At 40.9% G+C, this 14123-nt stretch overlaps 1 protein-coding gene across 5 annotated transcripts in view; it reads right to left on the reverse strand.

Moving 5' to 3' along the window:
- The window catches only part of TTC37 (tetratricopeptide repeat domain 37), a 50922-nt gene that overhangs the window by 14461 nt on the left and 22338 nt on the right, over positions 1–14123 (reverse strand). For all 5 annotated transcript variants that reach the window (XM_030467223.1, XM_030467225.1, XM_030467227.1 and 2 more), the window contains 15 exons: positions 13157–13259; positions 12175–12351; positions 11113–11257; positions 10848–10926; positions 10657–10718; positions 10476–10532; positions 9343–9411; positions 8578–8652; positions 7835–7976; positions 6750–6843; positions 6115–6192; positions 4009–4133; positions 3020–3143; positions 908–1126; positions 38–110 (listed from right to left, as the gene is read on the reverse strand). In XM_030467223.1, coding sequence (XP_030323083.1) covers positions 38–110; positions 908–1126; positions 3020–3143; positions 4009–4133; positions 6115–6192; positions 6750–6843; positions 7835–7976; positions 8578–8652; positions 9343–9411; positions 10476–10532; positions 10657–10718; positions 10848–10926; positions 11113–11257; positions 12175–12351; positions 13157–13259 — 1622 coding nt within the window. The remainder of the gene's footprint in view (positions 1–37; positions 111–907; positions 1127–3019; positions 3144–4008; positions 4134–6114; positions 6193–6749; positions 6844–7834; positions 7977–8577; positions 8653–9342; positions 9412–10475; positions 10533–10656; positions 10719–10847; positions 10927–11112; positions 11258–12174; positions 12352–13156; positions 13260–14123) is intronic.

Genomic DNA, 14123 nt, shown 5'->3' on the forward strand with positions numbered 1-14123 from the left:
ATGCAAACAGAACCATGTGTGACAGCAGTGCACTTACTTTTGCCTTCTGTGGTGCATACAGTGGAACCAGTCGAGACAGCAGAGACCAGAGGTCAGGATTACCAGGGTTACTGGGAAAAGAGCAAGGATATTACACTTCCTGGTTTGGGAATAAACCTGGTTTTCTGGGGATGCAGGTGCCAGTAACCCCAAACCTATCTCTTTTCTACTCAGAAAATAAAGCCAGTGTGGTTGAAAATAGGCATGGACAGTGGTGCAGAACAACATAAAATTTAAGTTATATTGCTGGCTAAATATGTACAATATGAGTATCAATATTCATGAGAAGAAAACAAACACACTTTAAGATTACAGGTCTTCTCATAGTGTGAAAAACCAACAAATTTTAATTGCAGCTGGAGAAATACACTTTGCATAGTTTCCAAAAATACCTGCAGATCAGACCATGCTGTTTACCTTGCTTAAAGGTGCTGATTACAATTACCCCTTTCTTGAGTGCTAAAGGTAATCAAAACACAGACATTCAGCTGGTGGGATGAACAGCTACATAGGCTGCTAAATATTAAATAAATGCCCCAGAGACTTCTCTAGGTTGAAGGCTGTGATGCATCTGATGAAAAATGCTTTCACAGCATATGTTTGAATTAACTGATCCAGCTACCAAAGAAGCCACCAAAAAAAAAAACCAAACCCAAATAATCATGAAACCTCTGACATTTGATCCCCTAAATCACAGAGCAAGCTTCTGCCAGCTGATGACAAAACCTGAAGTTTGAGGACTTCACGTTTGAAAAATAATTGATATTCTTGTAGAAGAATGCTGTGTGTGAACAGGGGTTTGCTGACCACTCAGTGTAACCAAAACAACACATTTACAAGGCAATGTAAAGAAGGATGAAGCACATACCTGTGTATGGCTTTGGAGACTTCTCTCTGGATGGCCACATTCCTGTCTTGCAGTGCATAAAGAGCAGAGGTAAAAAGGCACCTCTCATAGATGTCACCATGCCCTTTGTCATGCTTCAGCAGCTCTTTCAGGGCTGCTGCTGCAAGTGTAGGGTCCTGCTTCACCAGTCCCAGTGTGCACAGAGCCTTCAGGCTTTCCACTGTGGGTTCCTTTAATGAGCTGTTGGGTCAGAGGGAGGGAAAGAGACAATTTTGGAGCACACCTGACAAGGCTCTGACACAGGAATTGTCCTTTGGCAATGGAGGAGACACTGACAGCTGCTTTCTTTTCTTAGAGACATTTATACTTTCACCTGGAATCACACCTGAGTTGTACAGCTCTGCAACAGAAACCCTGGATGATGAACTACTCTTTCTAAGAAAACAGGATGTTCTAAAAAACTGAGATTTGTCCCAGTGTAAGGTAGTCTGAGCATGCTTTACACCATCTACTGGCTTTAGTTCCACTATCAGTTGCACCTTTCCATTAATTTCACTATGAGAGGCAATTGAACCCCATCAACAGTATTCCAAGCATTATCTGAGACTGACCAGGTACAGTTACTGATTTTTTTCAGCAAGTTTTTCTAGCATAGGAGCTCCTAAGTTAATTCCCTGACCTCCAGCTCAGTGACCTCAAAGAGAAGCAACCAAAATCAAAGACCATAACTGATGTGCTACTAGTTGAGGGTGCTCTTACAGCAAAGGAAATCCAATAAATTGCAATGCAAACTGAATGGAGGCAGACCACATACCAGAGCATGGCAACAGTAATTCAGAGTTACTTCACTTTAACTTTCAAAACATAACACCAGAATGAGGATATTTTCACTCATCAGGTGACTACAGGCTCCTAATCAAGCTTCTAGTGAGCATTTTTGCTTTAAAAAAAAAAAAAAAAAGTACATTTCCAATTTTATGTTTTGGTTTCTGTCCCTAGGAATAAAAACTTCCTGGTAAACTTGAACAGCCACATTATGGTACCTTATGCAAATAAACAGTGGGATTCTCTCATATTAGGTACCACAACATGCTCACTGATGAACATCTCTATGTTAAACTGGTCATGAGGGAAGAATAAAGGCAGCTTCTCGTTCAAGGTCTTGCTCAGACCATGAATTCAATAAACCAAACAAAATCAATAAACCAATAAAATTCACTATTTACAGCACTGTGCTTCCTATTCAGGTCTTGACATACTGGCTGTAGTGTTACTTTCCTAAACCATTTACTACTGCCTTTTTTTTTTTTAACACAAAGCAACTAACATCAAATAGAAAACTCTCCCTGTTGATGTTTATGACAAAAATAGCAGACTGAAGTGATTAAATCCTGAGTTACTGATCATTAAGTAGCAGGATCCTCTTTCCTACAAGCTGTTAGAGTGTACTAGGCTATGGAGCTTCACTATTTCAGTAACTTGAGGAGTCTGCTGGCAAGGTGGAGACTGTGGAGCCACTGCTGGAGTGTTCTCTGGGAGGGATATGATCCTGAGAAACTGAGATGTTAACCCTTAATCCACAGCTACCAGGAGACTAGCAATGATGCCTGGGCTTTTATCCTCCAGAGTTCTAAAAAAAAAAAGACATCTGTGACTTCAGTGAACACAGCAAACACATCTGTTTCTTCTCATGGGGCAGCTGCAAGATTGTCCTTGTGTCCCACACGTGGAACACAACTGTTCTGGAGATTTCTGATTATTTAAACTTCAATGGTTTTCATCAGTCACCTGCATTTCTTATAGATAAAGAGAAAAAATATTGCCTAGGGCTAACCAAGCAATGACAGATTAACATCATCTTAAAAGATAAACTCACTAAAAATAACATTCAAGGGTATTAGAGTTCCAAACTGCACAGCCCACCAACCCTTCCACTCCACACTGCTTACAGAGTATGGAAGAAGACACAGGCCATAAACTCAAAACAGATATCCCTCATTAATAAATTCAGAATAAAGCTTCCATTTTTACTATGCAACACAAAAATATCAAAGATTCCCCCCCAAAAAGCCCACGTGAGGATTCAACAACACAATAAAATATCATATTTAGATGACACTTCCCTCCACTCACCACTTAAAGAGCAGTGTCTTTGCAGCATCCAGTCTGTTCTGTTTGTATTCTACCAGGGCCAAGGCAGTCATGATGTGTGCTTTATCTTCTTCAGACTCAGCTATTGCCAAGGCTTTTTCATAGGCTGGCAAAAATACAAGACTCAGAATTGAATTCTGAACTGGATTTTAAAAATGCAACATCTATGAAGGCATGATATTAGAACACCCACACGAGGGCACTTTGGTTTCAGCTTTACTGTGTTTTCACACCTTAAATGATAGGCAGAACACATACACAAAAAAAAGTTACTAAGACTTTGGAAGTATGCTCTGAAAATGTAGATTTTCAGGGCTGCTTAGAGTCTGGGAATTGTTTATTATGTACAAAGTAGAAACAGAGCTGAAATGTAATATTGGGATACCCAGAAAAACAAAACCAAACTGAAAGAACACAGTAAATACTCCTCTGAGACAGTTTACTTATGAAATAGTACTTGAAATGGGCACACATCATTCCAATTAAAAACTATGGGTTAGTTAAAATGCTGAGCTGGCTGCTCCTTTGAGGGTGCTCACACTTCCAGTGACAATTCAGTGTACCTTCTTTTGAAACCTCACATCTTAGCAGTGCAGAGCATGACAATACAGCACTTACATTTATCACTAAAGCTGAAGTGCTGTGAACAACACATTAATTTCCTTCTCAGAACTGATTTTTTTTTTTCCAGGAAAGACATTTCATCTGAAAACAAGTCAAGCTAAAAGCACAAGAGCTTTAATGGACAGGAATTAAACACTTGAAGAAATGTTGCTTCCCTCTGTACATTTTAATAGTCCTAACACCCTACTGAACAGCCTAATGACTAAAGTAGTTGTGGAATTGGTACTTAGGCACTAGGACTGAAAATGTGAAATAAAGTGAACTGTAGCTAGGTTGTTCAGACAAGCAGATTTTGTTAAGATTAACAACAAGAGAAACGTGCCATAATGAATCAGGCAGGTGCTCACCTTTGGTGCTTTCCTGTAAGAGTCCTTTTTTGAAGTAAGCTAAGGCTATCCCCATGATGCCATCAACATCAGTCAGAGGTGTTGATCTGTAAACCTCAATGGCCTTATCACACTGACCAAGGGCACTGTAAAACAGAAACAGGCACTGGTATGAGGGATGCAGTCACAGCTGCTATGATACAGAGGAGCTGCCCTTGCAGGCCACCATCCTCTCTTCCACAGCAGCAGATACCTGGAAAAAATAAAGATTAGGACAAGAATGTGCAATGTTTCCCACACGCCTGTTACAGAAGTTACTCTCTCCAACTACCTGAATAATTGATACAAAAAACTCCTTCCCATCTGCACAACTCTGGTATGTAAGGATGTCACTTTATGGTAAGGCACAGTGGAGTGGGAGAAAGCAGCAAAGGAAGGGCATTTAAAAAAAGGAAATCCATGTATGCATGCACACAGACAGGAAAGTGCAGGTATGGATGGAGATACAGCATCCTTATTCCCAGATCACTGTGGAAGAAATTATACAGGGTTGTTGTTTAGTAGAACCATTTAGTAGCCACGAGAGCTTTGTACACTGCACACAGCTCAGATGTCAGACAACAGCAAACTGAAGAGTTGCTTCTAAAATCTTAAAAAAATGAATTACCACATTTTCACAGTTCAGGAGTTCCAGAGTCATGTAAAGAAACTTAAGAATCTATTAAGCTTCCCCTAGAGAGGTGACAAACACCTAATCAGCAGAGCCTGAGCTGTCTCATACCAAAGAGAAGTTTTAAAGTCTTTATCTGCTAAGGCTTGTGTTGCCTGAGTAGCAGAAGCAAATTATGAAGGGAACCTGAAGACCTGTGAGTAGGATTGCAGGGAGGGTCACCATCAGGGAGACCCCACACATGTACACAACACTCCAACTCCCCATGCCTCACGTTGTACAGGTCTCCTGGTTTGGGCCAGGATAAAGGTGATTTTCTGTTTTGTACTTTTACTTGTAGCTCAGTCTCTTGTAAGTAGTTGCAGTTGCTGGAATTAACAGCAAGTTTCTCAGACAGTGTGTGCTTCTAGGATTGATAACACTTGATGTTTATAGTTACTGCTAGAAACTGGTGTGCAGAGCCAAGGACACTGCTCAGCTCTGAGGAAAACATTTTACCATCCAGGAGGACAAAGAGGTCCCACCTGAGCCCTGCTTTGGGGAGGAACAGACAAGAGAGATGCCAGAACTGACCAAACAGAGGATTCCATCCCATATACGTCACACTCAGTATAGTTTGAGGGATCATGAGGGCCAAGCCAGACTTCTGGATTTCCTGATTTCCTGATCTCCTGCTTCCCTTCCTTCACCCGGCATCCTGGAAGGATTCCGTCCGTTCATCTGCCTGTGGTCCTGATCCATCCCAGTCCATATCTGTGTGTTCCTGCCTCCAGCTCCCGACTCCAGGAGTCCACCCTGGACTTTCCCAGGGCTGCCCTGCAGCCTCGGTGGTGACGTGAGAGTTACTGGGGGGAAGGGGGGGAAGAACGTGGTTTCCATTCTCCTGTATATTGGTATATTTGTATATATTCTGTAATTTTTCCTATTTATCACTACTGTTTCATTAAAGTTGTGTAGTTCAGTTTTCAACCCATAAGTCTCTCTCCCTTATTCTCTCTCCTTTCTTTATCAAGGAGGAGAGAGAGATTAATAGAGAGTGTCTGTTATTCGGTTTAATTGCTGGGACAGTGTTAAACCCTGACAACAGGTCAATATGAATTCAAAAAGGAGGCAAAAGGGATTTAGAATAAACCCTGAAGTAGCTATTCTGTTCAGACTGAGCCTACTTCTTAAGTGTGGACAGACACACACCAGGCTAAGGATACGGGAATACATTATGAAATGCTGACATACAGCAATTTCTTTCAACCTGGTTATAATTTTATTTTTTTTTCCTTTAAATACACTATCCATTTCTGGAGCACAAACGAAGTTCAGTCAGACCTGTCTACAACTAAGAAAGACATTGAATACTTTACTCTTAGCAACTGCCTTTCAGCCTCACAGATGTTTTCTGCCACTCTATTAGTTATATCCAAAGCTGAAGTTAGGGGCTGGGAAAAGAAGTCAGTGCTTACCACAGTGACCTGCCATAGTTCTGCATTGCTGTGTTGTATTGCTCAGTATCCCCAGAGTCTTTCAGCAATGAAACTGCCCTGAAAATAACCAAAATTAAGAATAATTACCATCTGAATATGTGTATTTCAACAATAGTTATCGAAGAAGAATGGACAAATTTTTTATGCAGAAGCTTTTCCCTGCTAATTAAGCACAGAGCCCATTTTAGTGTTATAATGTGTTATAACAGCAGCAAACATGCCCTCCAAGCAAGGTTTCCTTGGACACTTCCCCCTACCACTTGAAGAGAGAGAATTAAAAATCTAAACAATCCCCAACCATCTCCAGTAAAAAAAGGGGGGAAAGAAATACAAACTAAAACCATGCTTAGCAACTCTGAGGTTTCACTTAAATACCATACAGTGAATTAGTTAAATGTCCAGGTAAGACAGACAAGCCTTTGCTTCTCCAGTTTTCCACCTCCAAATTTGGTATAAGGACATCCCCACACATCCCTTACAGTGCACTTAGATTAAATGTTTGGCTGAATTTTGAAAGCAATTCTCACAAAAAGAAAAGAAAAACCCTTCAGTTTTTCAGCTGGTGCACAGAAAAGGAACTTCTCTCTGTCAGCTTTCCAGGGTGCATAGTTTACCTCTCATAAGCATCTGCTGCCTGCCTTTTAAGATGGAGATTCTCATTCAAATAACCCAGCATTGTGAAAGCAGAGGCATCATCTGGATTTCTTTCTAGAAAATCAGAATTGACAATATCCATGATCAGAAAGTGCTGTGAAAAAAGCACCACAAAAACATTGCTACACTGTGTGTGCTACAGTGCACACACATCTACACAAAGCACCTTGCCAAGTGCATCTGTCACTTGCTCACTGGCATCATTTTGACAGGCTGCAGGCAAATAAAGAGGAGATTACCAAGACCCACAGCATGACATCAGGTTAGCTTAGAAATATTTACAGTCTTAGGGAGTGACACTGCATGACCAAGGAAGGGATTCTGCCCCTGTGCTCAGCTCTGGGGAGGCCACAGCTTGAGTCCTGTGTCCAGTTCTGGGCCCCTCAGCTCAGGAAGGAGATTGAGGTGCTGGAGCAGGTCCAGAGAAGAGCAAGGAGGCTGTGAAGGGATCCAGCAGAATTCCTGTGAGGAAGGGCTGAGGGAGCTGGGGGTGTTGAGGCTGGAGAAGAGGAGGCTCAGGGAAGACCTCATCACTCTCTGCAACTCCCTGAAAGGAGGTTGGAGCCAGGGGGGGTTGGGCTCTTTTCCCAGGCAACTCTCAGCAAGACAAGAGGGCACAAAGGGTCTCAAGTTGTGCCAGGGGAGGTTTAGGTTGGAGATTCGAATGGATTTCTTTCTGGAGAGGGTGATCAGGCATTGGAATGGGCTGCCCAGGGAAGTAGTGGATTCTCCGTGTCTGGAGCTATTTCCAAAGAGCCTGGATGTGGCACTCAGTGCCATGGGCTGGGAACCACGGGGGGAGTGGATCAAGGGTTGGACTTGATGAGCTCTGAGGTCCCTTCCAACCCAGCCAGTTCTATGATTCTATAATTCTATGATTCTATGCACACAGCAGCAGGATTCTGGCAGACACCATGCACACTGTGCATACAGACACACCCCAACCCAGACAGATCCCTCTTTGATAGAACTCCAGGGGTTTACCTGCTCATCCTGAGTGCATCTCTTAGGCTTGACAGGTTAGTGAGGTGTTTAAACTACCTACCTGTGTATTTTCCCAGGACCACGTGGGCTGCTGGAACAGCATTCATCTGAACAATGTTGTACTGATATAGCTCAGTGTTTCTGTTGCTTTTATCCTGCAGTGTTGAACATACCCAGTGGGCATAGCCTTTTGCTCCCTCATTCTCAAGAAACAAACAAAGCAAAAAATAAGCCACCCAAGCAGGAGTCATTAAACCTTCTCAAGCAACAGTGACATAACAAAAGACACAATAACAATTATGAATTTTAAAGCATTAGGAGAAGGAAACACCAAAGAGAATTACTACACACACAGGTTTAACTTGTCCTTTGGGCAAAGAGAAGTCTTACAGTAATACTTGCTGGATCACTGAAGGGATGACAGACAAAAAAGCTGTAGGAGAATGTAAAATCCTGTACTTTCTTAGAACTCAAGGTACTGTCAATATCGTTGCTCTCTCCAGGAACAGGTATGATTTATGCCTTTGATCTCTGCCCAATGCTGTGGAACACCAAGAACGTTTTTCCACAACTTAAGGAGCTGATTTTTTTGGATCACTGGGACTAAGGCACTTAATAAATAACTGCTGGGTATTTAGCACCAGCACAGGCCAGGAACAACAAGAAACTCAGACAATCTCATCCAGGACATGACCACAACTGTCTCATCATTCAAGGCACTTCTGTATTTTTTTTTAAATTACATCACCCAAGTAGAAGATCAGATACGCAGCAACTTGAGGACAACACAACCCTCATACTTACATGCATCCTGAGTTCAGTTGTATGCCTGAAGAGATCCATTGTATCATAGCTGCCCACCTTCTCTGCAATAAAAGCCTGCAGAGATGCAAGAGTTGCTGTGGTCAGGTGCTTCAAAAATTGTGACTACAAACTCAGCACATGCTACTTCAGGCACATCTTGGGCACTGAAGACACTTTCTTTTCCTTGTACCCCCCAAGAAACATTGGTTTTTAACAATAAAATGAACACAATTAAAGGGAGCACAAGCAGTTTCCATTGCATCAATACTCAAAACTTCAGGTCTGCTGCTGCTACTTTACGTTCCTCAGGACAAAGACTTCTGTGTGTGTCAGCACAACTGGCAGCAGCATCTGAATTAGCAGATGAATTCTGACATGTGATGGTGCTAGTTCTTCCCTAGAACCAAGAGATTTACACTTGCTAGCAGTGGCTGCTGAGAAGGGAGTTAAGGAGTGCTACACAGAGATACAGCTGGAACAGCTAGCACCTTCTGAAGATGGCACTTTGTTGACAATACTCAATAAAAACCTTCAGAGCACAGTGACTTTTCTTTTTTTCTTAGCAGCTAGTTTCTTACAGAACTCACAAAATCAGCCTGCAAAACATCACATAAAAGATACCTGATGAATGTGGTCTCCATGGCACTAGCACACTATGGTAACAGAGGGTCTCAACAGCCCACAGGGGAAGCTCCTTTCACTTAAAACATTTAATTTTGGGCTAACAGCTGGGTTTGGTGCATAAGTAATTTTTCATCACCTTACCTGCCCAAGCCAGCACAGTAGGTAAGTAGGCTCCACAGATTGGGCTATCTTGAAGGCTTCATGAGCTTGCTGCAGAACCAAAGAAAGCAGTGCTATTTTATGATCTGGCATGGTAACAGAGCAGTGGAGTACACACAGATATGAACATGAAGAAGCATTGCAATAAATTTCATAGGAAAAACTGTGTCACTAATGAAAACATCTGCAGTGCCATGGAGAACAATGCAGTGCCCAAATAAACCACTTCAGTCTTACTGAAATGAGACCTTTACAAAATCAAAGTTCCCCTCCCTTCTAAACACATTTCCCTCTTAAAATCTTTCAGCAACTAGACTGCCTCTTAAAACATTATTTTAAAATCTCAGAGCATGCAGTTTTAGAGATTTGCTTTTCCTTCACACAAGCAGTTAAACACATTTTCAAGATGGTGAAATGAATTATCACTCAAATTATCACAAATGATCTTATCACAAATGGACTGCTTATGTTCAGATTTGCTCCCTCAACATGAACAGTCTTGGCATTAGTAGTCTAAGCAGTAAGAATTCTGCAGTATCAAGCTACTTTTAGTAAAAATAATTCCGTCACATTTCCAACTGAAGAAAATTTCTGTAATTGTGAGCAGTAAGTATATCAGGATGTAGTTTTAGCTGCATGAGAATTCTGAATTTCCCTTAAATTGCCCTCTAATTTTTCTCCAGAGAAACTCTGAAGGTTACACAAAACTCCAGTAAACCCTGTGACATGCTTATGAGCTGAAAAGCAGCTGCCTATGGGAAACTCAAACTCAGGGTTCAGTTTGTGACTTAGAGCTAAAAGAGCTCTTGGTCAGAGTTGGTGTGCCTGGGTTTAACCACTTCTCACTCCTTCCAAATACTTTTCATTCCACTGTTGCTTGGAAAGCAACCTCAGAAAGTGAACTCAATTCAGAGTTCACTTATCACCTCAATGAGAATATTTAATTTATTTCTGCACCTCAAGTAAGGTACAGATCTCAACTGTATTTCATCCAAAGGCAGTATGTTTCTGGAAACTGAGAGGGACATTTTTCACTCTTTACCCACACCCCCACCCTCACATACACCCTTTAAAGAAACAAAGGGAAACTATATATGAGGATGGGAAAGAGTTACCTCAATGTTGTCAGTTGCCAGATACAAAACCCCCAAGTTGGTCCAGGCAACAAAATTCTAGACAGAACAAATAAAATTTCAGATGAAAGTATTATTATAATATTAAAAAATAACAGTGCCTCAGGGGGACAAAGTTTTAGATGCCCACTTGAAACAGATGGCAGCTGCCTACAGCACTTACATTTTCCTCAGCTTGAATTGATTTGATGAATGAGTGTTGAGCAAGAGCATAATTCTCAATACCTGGGGGGAAACAAAGGGGTTGGGAAGGAAAAAATGAGAGCTAAATGTAATGAAATTTTATTAAAATGTTAGTCAAGTTGTCTTCTGAATTAGGATATCATGGAGCTAGGGGTTTTGTTGAAGACTTACCCTTGCAGGAAGCAACTACACCAAGAGCATTCCAAAAAAGATGATTTTTGCTGTCAAGCCTCACAGCTTTTTTCACACACTGGAAGAAAATCAGATGTGGGTTATATCTCTGAAATTCAGTGTTTATTCAGTGTTTATTCAGTGTTTTATTCAGGCATTTGTTTATTCAGAGGTGCAGGTTTTCTTAAGGGGAGGGAGAGTATGCAGACAAGCACCACTAACAACTTATATCTTAAAAAACATGAGAGGAAAAATGAAGCAATACCTCTAAAGACTTCTGCAGCAGCTCACTGGTCTCATTCATGTCAGTGCCCACTGCTCTGAGATGCTCTGCTTGTCGATAATAACTTATTCCAAGATCACACCATATGCTAGGCAATGGCATCAGCTTTAAAGCTCTGCTGTAACACCTACAGAAACATGAATCACAGAGCTATCATTCCAAGCCTCTCTCCATGAGGAGCAGAAAGCTGAAAAAACATTCAGAAGAGTGCTTAAAGACCTAAAGCAAAAGCAAACATGCACAAACACAAACAAAAACAGACAAGAAGGGAAAGCAAACAACTAATTGATTTTCATTCGGTTGACTTCAACAAATCCATCTTGGTCTAAAGGCGGTCTGTAGTGACCAGCACTCCTGCAGCTACAGATGTGCAGTAAATCAAGCCATGTCAGCTGCAATATAAATGTTTTTACTAATCATCAGTCATTTTCATGAGATTTCCCCAAGGGAGAACTTGACTTCATACATCATAGCTGAGATTTTCTGAACAGCTGAATTTCCTGCCTTACAGATCCAACAGCACAAAGCTCAGAGGGAGCCACAGAAGAGGCTATGGAAATACTGCAAGTGTTTGCTATCATCATGAGCTTCCAGGGCCAGAAACAGGTACTCTCTCTTCCCATGTACTCTAGACATCATACCTAGGGCAAGAATGGATTATGTTCTTATAAGAAAGAAGTACAGATAGAGAGTTAGAAGTATTATCTTTAACTCCTGGAACAATTAGTAACTACTGCAACCACACCACTTTTAAAGTGGCACAAGTTGTTTAATGACAGGCAGGGTAGAACCATGCTCTGGTGACAGAAAGAAGGAGAAGAGAAGGTGCCAGGTAAGTGTTCACAGCCACCATGCCAATCCAGCAAACGTATCCTGAAATGAGTGGTGTAATAGGACCCTGTTTAACACTTCCCTGATCTTTGCTCAATATGCAGGTGTCAACAGATCAGGTCATTTTCTAGAAATGAAATAGTCTGGAATGCTTCAAACTCTGTACCAGAGCCTCAAGGTACACAGAAGCTCTTGATAAGCAGAAATTATTACCTTCCTCCCAGTGCGAGCAGCTCATCTTTCTTCAGCATCTGTTTTTCTGTATTTTTACCCAAAAGGAAACCCAGAACTTGAATGTTCACTTTGGCTGGTGAAAGAACATGCACACTGGTACAGGTATCTCCCAGCAGTTTCCAGAGGCAAGACACATCAGGACGGTGCTTTGCTGCCCTGAAAATTATGATACAGAAACATCCATTCAGACACTTCAATACCCTTTCCTGAAATAAACTTCATCACTTTTAAGAGTGGCAGAAACTCAAATGCAATCAATCAATAAGCTATTTGATTTTTTTTTTGTTTTAATTCAGTTGTTTGTTTAATTCAGTTGTTTTAATTTAGTTTAATTCAGTTTTGTTTTAATTCAGTTTCCTATGCAAGCTGTAAGTCTAAATAGTCAAAAACAAAGAGAAACTACAAAATGCCAAGGTATCCCAACTTTGCTGGGGCTCATTTCTGAAAATCAGGCATTATCTATCAACATGTCAGCTGACTGCACCCACTCCTGCATTCTGGAGCACTGTCATGTTACATTACAAGATGTGAGTCATCTGCAGGACCCAATGGGCCCTCTCCTGTGAAAACAGAAATCCCAAAGTTTAATTTAGGACACTGAAGTGTTTGTCACGAAATGCAAAACAAAAGGACTGAGGGAAGGAAGGAACAATTCCCTCTCATCCACCATTTTGGGTAGAAATCTCCTCCTCTCAGTCCTAGATACACAGGAAGACAGCTGGAGAGAGCTGTGTCTCACTCACACTTGTATTATAACCTAATCTTTATACAGAAAAAAAACCCAAAACTCTGTAATTACCATTAATTTAAGCAGCCTAAGCACAGAATTCAAAAAGAATTCCAGAATTCTTGTCCATTTGTTTTATTTTAACTGAGAAGCCTCAAACACTTACCTCTTAATATTCTGTTTGTCAACCCACAACCCCAGCCAAAATTAAATAGCTGAATATTTAGTACTAACCTTGTGAAAAACTCAAGAGCCTGCTCTATGTAATCCAGAGCCCTCCTGTCATAGAAGTTATCAAGGGCTGATCTTGCCAGCATGAGATGGCATTCACCAAGTCCTGAAAATAAGAAAAAACATTCTCTATGAAAAGAGATGGTTTCATGATATGCTTTGTAAAGGAGGAGTGGGAGGATAGAAGCCAGCTCAGTGTTTTACTTGATATAAAGATTTATACCCTGCATATGCTATGCCAAAATCAAAAGACCCACAGTGCTCATAACAGAGATCTTGCTTTTAACCTATCCTGTCAAGTGTGAACTGTACAATAATTACACTATTAAAATAACTCTTATTTATAAAAAAAACATAGCATTTATGCCTCGGGGTTGGTCTGTTGGGGTTTTTTTTTGGAATCAACAAGATGACTGCTTGGTTTATACTCCTGATGGCACCAGCAGGGATTCTGTCTGGCAGGAAGTCACTGGTTATGAGTATCTGTCATTCTCAGTATAATTTTGCACAGATCTGAAGCTACCTTCCTCATGCTATCACACCCTGTGCCTGTAGTACACTACTGATCACAGTAGTCATGCTGTGCAAGCACCTTTATCTTGCCCCCATTTGGTATTTGTCTTGACCACATAGAAATCCCAAGATCACAACCTTCCCAGATGTCAAGAAACTTTGCAATCTAAAAATAAAATTTATTTTATTCCTAAAAGTTATGTACTCAAAGATAGGCTGGAGCAGAGGCAAAATAACCATACCACTTATTAACACAAAAATAAAATACACTGTAAAGATTCAAGTAATATCAGTTTAGTTTTCTGTCACCTACTAAAAGAATATGCTCCCAACAACTCAAAACTGTCAAAGGCATCAGAACAGTAACAAAACTGCACTGAAATATGTTTCAGAGAGTTTTAAGAAGGCTCACAAAAGATAGCAAACCAGACTAAGCATTAAACAGCCTCTAAGAAGG

Source organism: Calypte anna, chromosome Z (genome assembly GCF_003957555.1).
Source record: "Calypte anna isolate BGI_N300 chromosome Z, bCalAnn1_v1.p, whole genome shotgun sequence".
Classification (NCBI taxonomy): domain Eukaryota; kingdom Metazoa; phylum Chordata; class Aves; order Apodiformes; family Trochilidae; genus Calypte; species Calypte anna.